This window comes from Gobius niger, assembly GCF_951799975.1.
Source record: "Gobius niger genome assembly, chromosome: 2".
Taxonomy (NCBI): Eukaryota; Metazoa; Chordata; class Actinopteri; order Gobiiformes; family Gobiidae; genus Gobius; species Gobius niger.
The window spans coordinates 28,326,281-28,339,843 of record NC_136853.1 but is presented as its reverse complement, the minus strand read 5'-3'; the positions used below and the strand labels follow the sequence as shown (position 1 = coordinate 28,339,843).

The following is a 13,563-nucleotide window of genomic DNA, read 5'->3' as shown; positions in this document are numbered from 1 at the left end:
CGGAGAAAGTAGAGACGCTGATTTCTTGTCCAGTGATATAGTGCGCATGGTCCAGGAGAGGTTCCCTGTGATGTGCACACCCAGGACCTTAGTGCTGGTCACCCTCTCCACAGCCGCACCGTTGATTGTTATAGAGGAGCATGCTGGAAAGTTCTCCAAAAGTCGACAACCATCTCCTTGGATTACCAGCCGATATGATGAGAAAGGGTTATTGCAACAAAAACTCAGGTCTCATGCGTAATGGACCCATTCACAGTTGTAGTTAATTTTCCAACAGATATCATTATAGCCTATAGGTGGTTCTAACTAAAGGTTTATTGTTTTTTGGGTTTTTTTTTGGCTGCCTCCTAAAATTATACGCCAAACACTTGATTGCCGTGGCAATGGGACATAGTCATAAGAAATGTGTTGTGTGATTAGATAAGAAGACCCAACTACACAAGTGTTACTGTAATCTAAAATTTAAGGTTCATGTATAGGCAAACAGGCAGCATTACGAGGCTACAATTTGCTGTATAAAGTTTTAATATATCTGAAAGTATCTTATTATGGCTCTCATAGATAAATGCACAAATAATAAAAACAACACAATAGAGTATGTTAGAGTAAAGCAGACATTGTTGCATGGTCCTCATCTAAATGTTTTGTGAGTGATGGAAGTTTGTATTGGGGGTGGTCTTCACTGTGCCACTGCCTAAAGCTGTTCATGGGCGTGAAGCATACACATATTTATTTGCTTAAACAATTCAGATGTGCAGGAGGAATTGTGAAAGTTAGAAATGGCCCAAAATGTTTGAGCCAAGACAAAAGATTTCACAGCTTGAACAGGAAAAGTCAAGAACCCCAGCTTTAATTTTACTAAGTGCTTTTTTACTTCCACCTGAGTAAAATTCATTTTAGGTCAAGCTACTCTTACATGAGAAAAGATGTTGGCTATTTTCCAAATCCGTGTATAGGTAGAAATAAAAATAAATGAAATAATAATAATTAAAACAAAAATTAAAACAAAAATCACTTTTTGACTTTGCCTACGTGAGCCGACTGTGCAGCTATGTTCTAAGAAAAAGACTGTCCCAAATTCGTTGCAAACAGCAGGTGGCGCTCTTATTGTCGTGAATCCGCTGCAAACACCAGGGGGCGCTGCCACTGTTCTAGATACGTCAATAGCTTTTACAGTATTATTGGAGTAAACTACAAAAAATGTGTGTCTATACTGCTCTCTGCAGGATGAACATCGATACTGCAGCAGCAACCAACATACAACAACAACATACATACCTTGGATTTTATGTGCACCCGTGGCTTTGATGTAGGCCAGTCCTCTTTTTATTTCCCCATAACAGTTCGATAGAGCAGATGCCCCGCAGAGGTTTATTGCTGCCGCCTCCCCCGTGTCTTATTCTGCTATGTGACTCATGACTGTGGCTCAATTCATGACCATGATAATAACAGATTATAAGAGGGCAGATCAGCTGCAGTTGCTTGTGGGAAATAACCGGTTATGCAGGCTAAACAAAACGTTGTGAAAGAAATAGACAATAACCCAGCCTCCCACTCTTTCCATAGAGTAATGGAATTATTAAAGGAACAGGCCACCGTTTTTACATACTTATATATGTTCTTACCTGAGCTTAGACAAGTTGATGCGTACCTGTCTGGTCTTTGTGCCCGTGGAAGAACGTGGTCGCTTCTAACTTCACCCCGTTTGGAGCTATAGGAAAGTACAGGGAGAGGCGAAATGCTAGCAACATCTTTGGTCTTTTTGCATGACTGAGGGCACACAGTTCTTCCACACTGTGATATGTTCTTACCTGAGATTAGACAAGTTGATGTGTACCTGTGTGGTCTTTGTGCGTGCCCGTGGAAGAGTGTGGTAACTTCCAACCCCTGTTTGGAGCTATAGGAATACATTGGGAGAGGCTAAATGCTAACAACATCTTTGGTCGTTTTGCGTAACTGAGGGCACGCACAAAGACCACCACTCGTCTGAGCTCAGGCAAGAACATATCTCAGTATGGAAAAATGCTGGCCTGTTCCTTTAATGAACTAAGTAAGCAGCTCACATGGCACATGGTCTGGTCAGTTATGAATGTCCAAATTAATTGATTAATTAAAAGTAGTTTAACTCCTGTACCATGGATGTGAGCTTCTGTCTACTCTCTGTGGTGTTGTTCAATGTGTCAGTGGTTGTTTTGACCATTTGTTCTAAAAATATAATATAGCCCATCAGTACAGGGGCGGACTGGGACTGAAAAACAGCCCTGGACTCTGACCAGCCTGGCCCAAATTAGCGTAATTGTGACTTCCACAGATACATATTTTAACCTCTAACCACCCGCCTAAACATTAACGAGTGCATTTTCCCCAGTTTGGCTTTTTATTATTATTTTTTTATTGGTATCATCAGCAAAAAGAACGGGAAAGGTGGTGGTAGAAACAGAAGCAAAATCATTAATATAAATAATAAATAACAGTGGTCCCAAAATTGAATCTTGTGGTACACCATACTCCACGGAATTCCTTTTAGATTCATGTTTTTTTTTATACTGGGCTTTACCCAAATCTAAAAGCTTCTCGACTGGAGAGCAACAATGTAACAATGTGACGGAAACTTTTCGTCACGTCGCTACATTTTTGTCATATTTTTGTTGTGTTTTTCTCACGTTTTTGTATTTTTCTTGTCACTTTTTTCTCATGTTTTTGTTGACTTTTCATCCTCTTTTTCCTCGCTATTTTGATGCTTTTCTTTTTAGATTTGGGTAAAGCTCGGTTGAGGCGGGACCGGTGGCCCTAGAGCCAGTGGCCCCTCTGTGCTCTTCCAGAATGGACATATGGCCAGTCCGCCCCTGTATCAGTACAATGGTTGTGACAGGCCATTGAAGTTTTGTGTTTTTTCTATGTCTGTGACAGGCACACTGACTGTTTCGTCATGTGATTCAGAAAACAGTAAGAAGTAGAGAGGTATCACTCTGCTGTTGCATTTTCTATCGCGCTTTAGAGCTCTGTCCACAGTGTTGAAGCGTGTCTCGGCAGCCATAGACGATCTTTGTAGCTAGCCGGCTAACTTTGATTAGCATTGAAAGACGCCATTAGTTTGTAAGAAAAGCTGGTATTTTCACGAGTAAACACAGGATTACGTCGCCGTTAAAAAAAATCCTGGACACCTATGGATTTCACGTATTAAATCTTAGATTCCCTTATGCTGTCGACACGACCATCGACCGATTTATTGTTGCTTTTATGAAGTCGGAAGCCAATGTAAGCTGCGCAGGAGTTCAGTTCAGTTCCGACGGGGATAGCATCAATAGCTAGTTAGCATCGGAAGTGCTTTCTTTTTGCGTTTTTGGTGAATACGTCTCTTGTGATGGCGGCCGGAGGGACGGGTGGAGGAAAAACCTACTCTTTTAAGGTGGTGTTGCTCGGGGAAGGCTGTGTGGGGAAGACGTCGCTTGTGCTGCGGTATTGCGAAAACAAATTCAACGACAAACACATTACGACTCTACAGGTAAGAGGGAGATGGGTTCGGGTTAGGCGTTGATCGTGAGGGGTTGCTCGTGTGTGTTTTCATTAAATCACATGACGGTGTAGGTGTTTTGTCGCTGTCATCTGTGCATGGTACGTTGTTGACCGTGTTGTTGTGAAATCCACTTGCCCCGATTGGAATTAGAGCCACTCCCACTCAGTCAGGGATAAAGGCTCCAAGTTACTGACACATAGGCCCCACAAGTTATGTAGTATTGTGAGTATAGTTCAGCATGTCTTGCATTGTGGAACTCTAGCAGGGGTTTTTGTGAACTGCACGATTGTCCTTTGGAGCTCAACTGTGGCAACAATGTAGATAATCTCAAGATCTTTGTGGCAATACAGCCTGCAGTCAAAATATGGCATCCCGCATGAAAGTCAACTGTACTGTAATCATCATAATATCTAAATAATCGTTTGCATTTTATTTAAACATATGGAACCTCAGATATGCGCCCAGTGGCTCAAATAAAATCTATTCAATTGTCTGTCAGCAGTGTAAATTTCGTCGACTAAAATATTTAGTCTTCATTTTAGTCAAAGTGATATTTTTTCCGACTAAAATTGGACTAAAACTAAATCAAAAGTTTTTCATGAGACTAAAACTATGACTAAAATGTCCAGATATTTTAGTCGACTAAAATAAGACTAAACAAAAATGAAAGGGAGAGACTAAAATCATCCAAACTTGTATTGACCGTCTGAAAGAGCCTCAGATCATGTAAATTCTCTGCCAAATGAACAGGTCTGAGCTTTGTTCATGAGGAGCAGCTCCATGAAGCAGAGGACCTGAATTAAATATGATTATAATGAATATTATAAATGCGAAGTCGACTAAATTAGTCTTAAATTTAGTCGACTAAATTGACATGCAATTTTAGTCGACTAAAACTTGACTAAAATTGAAAGGATTTTTTCGACTAAATCTCGACTAAAATTACATTACATTTTAGTCAAAAGACTAAGACTAAAACTAGATTAAAATGTCAAAATTAACACTGTTTGTCAGTAGTGTGGCAAATCCACTTTACACACATCATCGAATATGTGTTGGAATCTTTTTCCTAAGTGTAATTAAAAGTGGACACACTTTTATCATACATTCTGAACAGGAACTACTTGCACCACCTTTATTTGGATAGCTGCAGATTATCTTTGTGGCAGTACAAAGTTTATTGTAATCTATTGCACTGCAAATAATAGAGTTCGGGAAATTCCACAGTTACCATGGAGATCGGCCATCTTTGCAGCTGTTAGCATACATTTCCATTGACTAACATTAGCTTAAGTACAAAAAGTGGAGAAAAAACACGTGGAACAACTCCGTTAGCTGCTGAGTTACTGCTGGTAAATACATTTATTACACTGTGGCGTCCAAGTGATTTAATGTGAACAATAACTCCAGTATTTTGACTTTTAAAATCTCCATTACTTTACAATTGCTGCTAATCCCATAATGCTTAGCGAGATGACATCACATTCCCGAACTCTATAGCTTTTCTCTGTCCGTTTCTGCAACAGACTCACTGTGAATAGCTACGACTGGCAAAAAACAAAACAAATCCATCATGATGTTTATTTTTTGTCATATAGATTGATCTCGATTTTTGATTCGATTTTATTATTTCACACTAAAAATGAATCCATGTAGCCGATTTAGACCTTTTATTCAAACCTAAGCTCAAACAAAAACAAATGCTTTCCTCCAGTTTCATTTAACACACAAAATCTAACATTTTCTCATCCAAAATGCAAATCTAAGTCTTAAGTGCTGTTTCTGCCAAAGAAATGGCTGTAAACCTGATGATTTTAGACCCATGACTATTATTGAGATTGGCCAAAGTATAGATTGCGATTACGATTAAATGTTACATTAATTGTCCAGCCACATGAATAGCCCCTCATGGCAGAACATTGGTAACAGTGTCTGCTCTTTCTTGCAGGCCTCCTTTCTCACAAAAAAGCTCAACATCACAGGAAAGCGCGTTAACCTGGCTATCTGGGTGAGTGTAAAAATCTGTTTTATTGTATTTTATTTTTATGTAAATGTGCTGCTGTCTGTGCACTTGTATAACCTGTGCTGGTTCCCCTCAGGACACAGCAGGTCAAGAGCGTTTTCATGCGTTGGGTCCCATCTACTATAGAGACTCCAATGGAGCCATACTAGTGTACGACGTCACAGATGAAGACTCCTTTCAGAAAGTATGTTTTACTGTTACCTTTAACTTTTACATCCATCTTTATATGACTTTCACAATATTTATGATGGTCCGGGTTACCTACACCAAATGTATGTCAGGCTCATGCCGAAACGTTATCATCCTGATTAAAAATTGGACATCAACTACTTGAGTGTGCGATGCTGTTTTTTTGATTTATGAAGATTTTCCTCAACATCTGCACCTCTGAGAGTACTTCTGGTGTGCGTTGCTTCTATTTTTTCCCCAGATGAGTGTTTTATCATAAATTCAAATGAACATGAGCCACTCCCGTGTGTCACTTTTGTGGCTCATCTGTGTCACTTGTCAAACACCATTCAGTACAGAGCACTGTCATCTGATAAAAGTTTGCTGCACGAAATACTTTATTGTTAACAAAATATTTGTTGTTGTTGTAGGTGAAAAATTGGGTGAAAGAGTTGAGAAAAATGTTGGGGAATGATATATGCTTAAGTATAGTAGGTAAGTCTAAAACTAGAAATTAATGTATTCATTATTGGTAGTATTGTTATTATTATTATTTGTAATTACTTTATTGACCAAATTGTTAATTTTTTTTTATTTTTTTTTTTACAGGTAACAAAATTGATTTGGACAAAGACAGACATGTTTCAGTGGAGGAAGCTGAGAGGTGAGCGCTGATGCAGTACCAGACATTCAAGTGAATGTGATGTTAAATAATGGTGTTTTTGTTCTTGTGTAGTTATGCTGAATCTGTTGGGGCCAAACACTATCACACGTCAGCCAAGTTAAATAAGGGCATCGAGGAGCTGTTCTTGGATCTCTGTAAAAGTAAGAGTCCTAGAAAATGCTCAGTCATTTTGAAACTTATACTATGGTTTGACTGCAACGTGTCACGTGATTTTAGGGATGATGGAAACGGCTCAAGCCGAGGAGCGGTTGAAGGGAAACGGTGTAAACCAGTCAGCGTCAAATAGACGAGGAGTACAGATTGTTGATGATGAGCCTCTGGCCACACCCGCCGGCGGATGCTGCTCTTCTGGCTAAATATTTTTCATTTACATACATTTTCATAATGTGTGCTTTCATACTGTCCACGCTCAACATAAAGCAGATTTTTGTCTGGTGTTCTTCTCAAAAATTCTATTATCAGCCTCTGCTTCTAAGGAGCATGGGATTTTTATTTAAATTAGAATATTCCATGTTCCTACTAATAGACATGTATTAAATTATATTGATTTATGTATATTTTTTCCCATAAATGCATTAAAACAAAGCCTCAGTGGATTACAGTATATTTCATGAACACGATGGTGACAGCAGAGGTGGAGGATTTTCAGGGGGGAAAAAAAACCTTTCACAAAAGGACGCAGTTCTATCTTCCCAGGCTAATGATGAAAATGTGTGATCTAAATTTATTTTGATCAACAGGATTGTAGGGATGTTTCCTGCATCAATGCTTTTACAAATTGCCTTGAAAGTTTTGTGAAGCTGCCTGCAATGATCAGGATGTAGAGGTTGCATTTGAATGGAGGGATTGTAAAGACACAGCTCATTTTCCTGTTAAGTCATTAATGAATGCATGTCTGATTTCTGTAAACTTTTAAAAAATAAAATGCTATTTAAATTAAAAGTCTGGTTACTGTTGATTTAAGTGCAAAACAAGGAAGTTGTCAACTTATGAAGGGTCATTCTTAAACACCATCCTTTTTGTAATTGTCTAACATTACCTTTGGCTTAAAAGTCAAACAAAGGAATTTTCAGTAGAGAAATTGGAAGCAAAGATGTTTTTAACATTTTATTTACAACACACTATACACTACAGAAAACATACCTCAACTATGACCTCTATAGCAGTGGTTCTCAAACGTTTCAAAGTGGTTTAACCCAAAAAAGGTCAAAAAGTAAAATTAGTGTCCTTCGGACCACTTGAAACAGCCCCATAACACATGGAGAATTATTGTAGTGTTGTGTAAACTATAGATTGTGCTATAAAAAAAAATATCGTGGTTTGCAGAACCACAAAATGTCTCACATTCAAAACTGACAGTTTAGGCATATAAAACAAAACAGAAAATTAAGTACCATAGTATAGTATAAGCTAGTTTAAATGTCTTTGGCAAAAGAAAAGCGTCCAAATAATTCAATATAGCATTTGTCCCTCTGAGATCCATAAAGAGCAGCCCTTGGTTTTGTGTTGTAAAAGCCGGTGATAGCGCATTAACTATTAAAAGTGACAGTTTTAAAGGCCGGACTGCACACTTTAAAAACAGGTCCAATAACATTACACCTAAACCTGTTCGTTCAGGTGTCATTAGTGAATGTCAAGGAGCCTGGTGTTTCTGATCCAGTTAATACCCTGGATAGCTGGGAGGGTTCTGCAGTTCCTGGTATTTTGGAGGCTGTGGGCTGAAGACGGGCACGGTCAACAGTATAGGGGGTCTGTTGGGATGGCGCAGCTGGTGAATCATCAGAGAGGACAGACCCAATCCCAGCAACTGAGGACACAGTGAGCATCGTTATAAGTTACTAATGGCAAGGAGAAATTTGGACATCATTTTCATTCGTACAAGCACAATACTTACTGCGAACACGGCCAGAGTGAAGACGATTGCAAGCATAACATCAGTGATCAACAGGACATAGTGCATCAGGATGGGGAAGCAAGTCTGAAAAAGGGGACAAAATGGCTTAATATTGTTCAAGAATGTATTCGTACAATTAGTCTACAGAGGTAGAGGTTTACTTACCGCGCTGTAAACAGACCTTTCCAACATAATGTCCTGCAGAAGATACATGAAAATTAAGTCAGTTTAAGAGGATGCTCTGATGAAAGGTAATGTGTTAAGACTCACTGTGTAGTTCACAGTCTCGCACTTATCCTCCTCCTCCTCCTCCTGGCTGCATAGGCAGCTCTCCGGGATGTCGTTGCCCCAGTCATTGTAGCTGAACAGGCCACAGCAGTGCATCTACAAAACAGATTCAAATTAGTCATTTTTAGACCCATATAATAATTTGGCTACAGATCAAGTTGGTTGATAAATTGGCTGATCTCATTAATACGAGCGATGTCGTCACATCCATTGGCCGTGGTAGGCATTTTACGTTCTCATATTTGATAAACATTTTATTAAAATCCTATGATCGGCAAAAACAATGTCCATAAACAGGGCATTGCTTCTCTTGCGCTGTAACAGATCTACCATTTCATAAAACTGACCTGGATGCATCGGTTGTTGCCTACCATTCACCAAAACATTCAGCCAAAATTGCGGAAGTTCGTATGGGGATATAAAAATACAAGCCTCTAAATGTTAAATTCCCCAAACGTTATACAGACATGGGTTTCTTTTTGTAGACCAGAAACTATGGTTTGAGTCATACAATATATTAAAAACACTAAAAATATTATTGAGAGTGTTGGCACAACCCACCTGAGTCTGTAAGGCATTGGTCATCTTCTGAATTTCATCACTGGCCTCGTTCAAAGGAAGTAGTCTGCGGAAAGTCTGTTCCAGTACAGGCTCCATCTAAACAAAATAAGTATTTGAATATTAAATCCTATTCAAATCATGACTGTAGTGTACACCAGTGTATCCAACACTTACCTGTGGACGTGCAAAGGCAGTGGTGATTCCAACACGAAGCATCATCATGCTTCCCAAAACCATGCAGACGAGGAACTGCATATAGACAGATATAAATGCCATTGACTTTACACAATTATTACCATTTACTTGATTAAAATATAAACCGATTCTGTCGGGACGACTTCCTGCTAGAGAAAGTGTCTAGAAATAAAGCCAGATGTTATCATGGTGTGTACATGACTCACAGCGATCAGAGGCCCCTTCTTCTCTTTGTGGGCTCCATAGGCTCCGAGAATGGCGATCACCATCGTAATGGCACCCACCACATAAAGCATGATGAGGCTGGTTGTGCGATTCTCCAGCTGTTATTTGCAGAAAATACGACATGTGAAATCAGAACCATCTTCACTGTGCGGTGTTTAATACACGTGTTTTGAACTTACATTCTCTGCTCCATTTACGCTGGTGAGGATTTGAGCCAGCACTGCAAGAAGGATGATGAGGCCTCCAATAACCTGTAGTCACAAAGGTATCACATGAAACGACATATGATCCGGTCAAACTTTCCTCTGGGGTGACACAGTATGTAAGCCGGTTTTGGGAATGGCATTGTTATAATTTTCTATCAAAGAGTAAAAGATTCTGAACTCTGGTGCAGGGCAAGGTATTTATAGTTGAAGTTAAAAACACAGTTATGTTATTGTTGACACACAAAAACACACACTTTAAAAGCATAGATTTATCATATAATATGTTTAATAGTTTATAATTAAACATACACAACTTTAAGTCTTTGAGATTACATTTAACTTGAATAACTTTATACTCTTGAAGTTGTCCTCTGCTCTACTAAAGGCTGTTGATCCCTGTCTTACAAGAACAAAAACTTACCATACCTGCACAGGCATATGCCAGGACCCCATAAAAGTTATACGTCACCAACAAACCAGCACAAGAGAACAGATGTAACCCATGTAACCTAAATACTAGATAAACTCTCCAGCTTTTACTGTGATCGGCTTATGGACAAAACAGTGACATCCAACACGAAGCCTTTGAGACGTGCACTTTTGTTTTCTTCACAAAGTTTAGCCTACTTCTAACCAACCCCACCCCCACACACTGACTGCGCACTTTTAATTCCACAAAAAAAAAAAAAAAAAAAAAAACAGGCTGGGAAAAAAAAATTAACAAAGGCCGTCTACTTACCGCGAATATTATGTTAAAAATAGTAAAGGTGCGTTTGAGGCACGTGCTGATATCCCCCATTGCTGCGGTGTGAGGTCGAAAACAGGAATATGAGCCGACTGTTCCTGGAGTTTGTTTGCGCCAGAGCAGTCAGTGGCAAAATGTGTTTGGGCTCTGAGCTCGCTTTATGAGGCTGAGGAGGTGGGGCTTCCGGGAAAAGACCAGAGCCAGAGTGAGAGAGAGGGGAGGTCAGTGCTGGAAAATATAGGTTACACTTTCACTTTGTGGTTGTGAAATACTCATAATAAACATTTTAAGATGGACGAATAGTGGAAAGGTCCAAATGATGATCCGCACACGGGGCTCTCGACTTAAACTTGCTTAACTTACATTGTTCTGTCGAGGAAAGAGGCGTGTCTGTGTCCATATATGGTCATGCTATCCGCCAACGTAATATCCCTTTTACCGGAACAGACGAAGAAGAAAAAGAAAGAGGAGGAAAGAAGTGGAAAAGGAGAAGTGGAAAATTCCCAGGCTTAACGGCTGTTGTCCAGGCATATTCCCCTTATCTAACGTCATTAAAATGTGGCCTATATTCATAAAACTTAAGCTAGAGCCCTGTCTTAATGGCAAATCTTACCTATGACTGCACGAGCTCAACGTTTTGCCCGGTCCGTTTAAAAATCCCATAGATTTATGGGGAAATAAAGATCTTGACGGAGGCTACTCAGCTAAGCGCTAACTACTAACCATTGCGCGGAAGAAGAAAATACCAGCTTGAAAATACTGCAAAATGCAGTTAATTACTATTTTTTTTATTTAAAGTTTTGGAAAAGTTTTCAATTTAAAATATTGTGGGTGTTGGCACATTGACGTTATACAGTAGCCTTATCACACTGGGCAAGTGGTGTTATAGTATTTTTTTTGTTTTTCTTTATCTTGCCACAGACTAGTACAGTGTTTCCCAATCAGGGGTATGGGGACCCCTGGGGGTACTCGAGGACCTAGCAGGGGGTACTTGGAACTATTTCAGATTGAAAAAAAGGGGAAATGTAACATAATATTTTATAGGAAAATGTGTTGCTTTGGGAGAAGTTTAGGTTTATTTTGACAACATTGTCCTTTTTCTTACAAATAGGCTACCACTTTTAAGTAATTACTTTCTAAATAAACTGTAACACTCTTGAGGTAGGGGGTGCACGGTTGACCACTGAAAGGCCAAAGGGGTACGAAAGACAACAAACGTTGTTTGGAACCACTGGACTAGTAGACCGCACTGAAGAGTGAAAATAACAAACAAATCCAAAACACGTGGAGCGCTTCTTTTCGGCAATAGGGGGCGCTCATGTTCTTGTAGAATGGTCAAAGCATGGGTCCCCCACATCCCCCATAGGCAGCAGAGACTGTATTTGTGTAATATTGTATATAGTTCTATGAGGCTGGCTCATTCCGAAACCGCTTCATACCCACTTCCACTTTCACCCTTTACCATGACAGCCCAGTGCCCACTAATGTTACAAGAATCACAAGTTTAATGGATAGGCCTAATACTTTTAACTGAACGTTAATTTCAACCTAGAGTTAACAAACTAACTAATCAGATTCAGATTTGTTATGGTTACATTCGGTAAATATTTTAGCTTCTTCAAACTTGGCAATAAAATTATATTAGTAAGTAAGTAAGTAAGTAATCTTTATTTATATAGCACCTTTCACAGGCAAAGGCCACAAAGTGCTTCACAGTAAAAGCAGAAATTACATACAATATAAAAAAGGGGTCACAACAACACAGAAAACATAGCAGCCCAAAAGTAGCTAATTAAAAGCTTGAACAAATAAATGTGTCTTAAGTTTGCATTTGAACGAATCAACAGAGTCAATACAGCGCAAAGAGGGCGGAAGATCATTCCAGAGCCTGGGAGCAACAGCCTGGAAGGATCGGTCGCCCCTAGTACGAAAACTTGTACGTGGAACCTTTAGCAGGTTCTGATCCACAGACCTCAGAGCCTGCGCAGGGGTGTAAGGCTGGACCAGAGCACTGATATAAGAAGGAGCCTGACCATGCACGGCTCTGAAGGCTAGAACCAGACCTTTAAACTTGATCCTAAAAGACACTGGCAGCCAATGAAGCTGTTTTAAAATAGGGGATATGTGGGTCCTCCTGGTTGTACGGGTCAGAATTCTCGCTGCAGAGTTTTTCACTAATTGCAGTCGAGAGAGCTCCTTCTTGTTAAGACATGAAAACAAACTGTTACAATAATCTAAATGTGAAGACACAAATGCATGGATGATCAGCTCCAAATCATTACGTGAGACCATATTCCTAAGTTTAGAAATGTTCCTTAGTTGAAAGAAGCAGTTCCTAGTTAGCTACTAATGACATGTCTTTGTCAAAAATAACTCCCAAGTTACGAAGGCTTGGTTTCGCAGACTGGCCTAAGTCACCCAGGAACTGTTTAATCCCTGGAATTGAATCATCAGGTGCGATTACCAGGGTTTCCGTTTTGTCTGCATTGAGCTGCAAAGAGTTATCGCTGAGCCACTGTTTTATTTCCACTAGACAATGGAGCAGAGAGTTTAACTTCTGGATTTCGGACAATATTAGGTCTCATTACCTCTTTCCTTATCATGAACAAATATCTAAATGACTGTAAAATAGTTCAAATTCAAAGTTTGATTATTCTAAACAAACATGGAACTGAAATTGTAACACATACAAGCCTGCATCGATGCTGACTTGTGACGGAGCTTATGAGCCTATTCTCCTCGTTGCATGGTGTCTGTTTCGGACAGACCTTCCTTCACGGTGTGGGAAATTGATGTTTTTTAGCTAATGTTATATTTTATAATGCTATTGAATGTTTTTGATGAATTTAATCTATGTGCTTTAAAGTTTCAGTTGAAAACCAATCTTTTCACACGCACATTGCTGCAACAATACCCCATTTCTCGCTCTTGCATTCTTTTGCTCATATCTATGGAGATGTCCAGGTGCCAACACCAGTGTGGGCAAAAATAACTCCAAATAAGGCATCAGGAAGGCACTTCTAATGGAAAACTACTGAGAGAAAAGCTTGGTGACC

The 13,563-nt window shown here is 39.5% G+C and overlaps 2 protein-coding genes across 2 annotated transcripts; one reads left to right on the top strand and one right to left on the bottom strand.

Moving 5' to 3' along the window:
- The first annotated feature begins 3,050 nt into the window (after window positions 1-3,050).
- On the top strand, window positions 3,051-7,317 carry rab21 (RAB21, member RAS oncogene family). Its single transcript, XM_079551538.1, has 7 exons — window positions 3,051-3,505; window positions 5,466-5,525; window positions 5,617-5,724; window positions 6,140-6,203; window positions 6,318-6,372; window positions 6,445-6,533; window positions 6,610-7,317. Exons 1-7 carry the CDS (start codon window positions 3,365-3,367, stop codon window positions 6,747-6,749), a joined length of 657 nt encoding a protein of 218 aa, XP_079407664.1. The 5' UTR covers window positions 3,051-3,364; the 3' UTR covers window positions 6,750-7,317.
- Window positions 7,318-7,488: 171 nt separating this feature from the next.
- Window positions 7,489-10,643, bottom strand: LOC306959334 (tetraspanin-8-like). Its single transcript, XM_079551422.1, has 8 exons — window positions 10,502-10,643; window positions 9,736-9,807; window positions 9,538-9,654; window positions 9,311-9,385; window positions 9,137-9,232; window positions 8,528-8,671; window positions 8,288-8,428; window positions 7,489-8,200 (listed from the first exon to the last, which is right to left on the bottom strand). The coding sequence occupies exons 1-8, from the start codon at window positions 10,559-10,561 to the stop codon at window positions 8,054-8,056; spliced, it is 852 nt and encodes a 283-aa protein (XP_079407548.1). The 5' UTR covers window positions 10,562-10,643; the 3' UTR covers window positions 7,489-8,053.
- Between the last annotated feature and the right edge of the window lie 2,920 nt (window positions 10,644-13,563).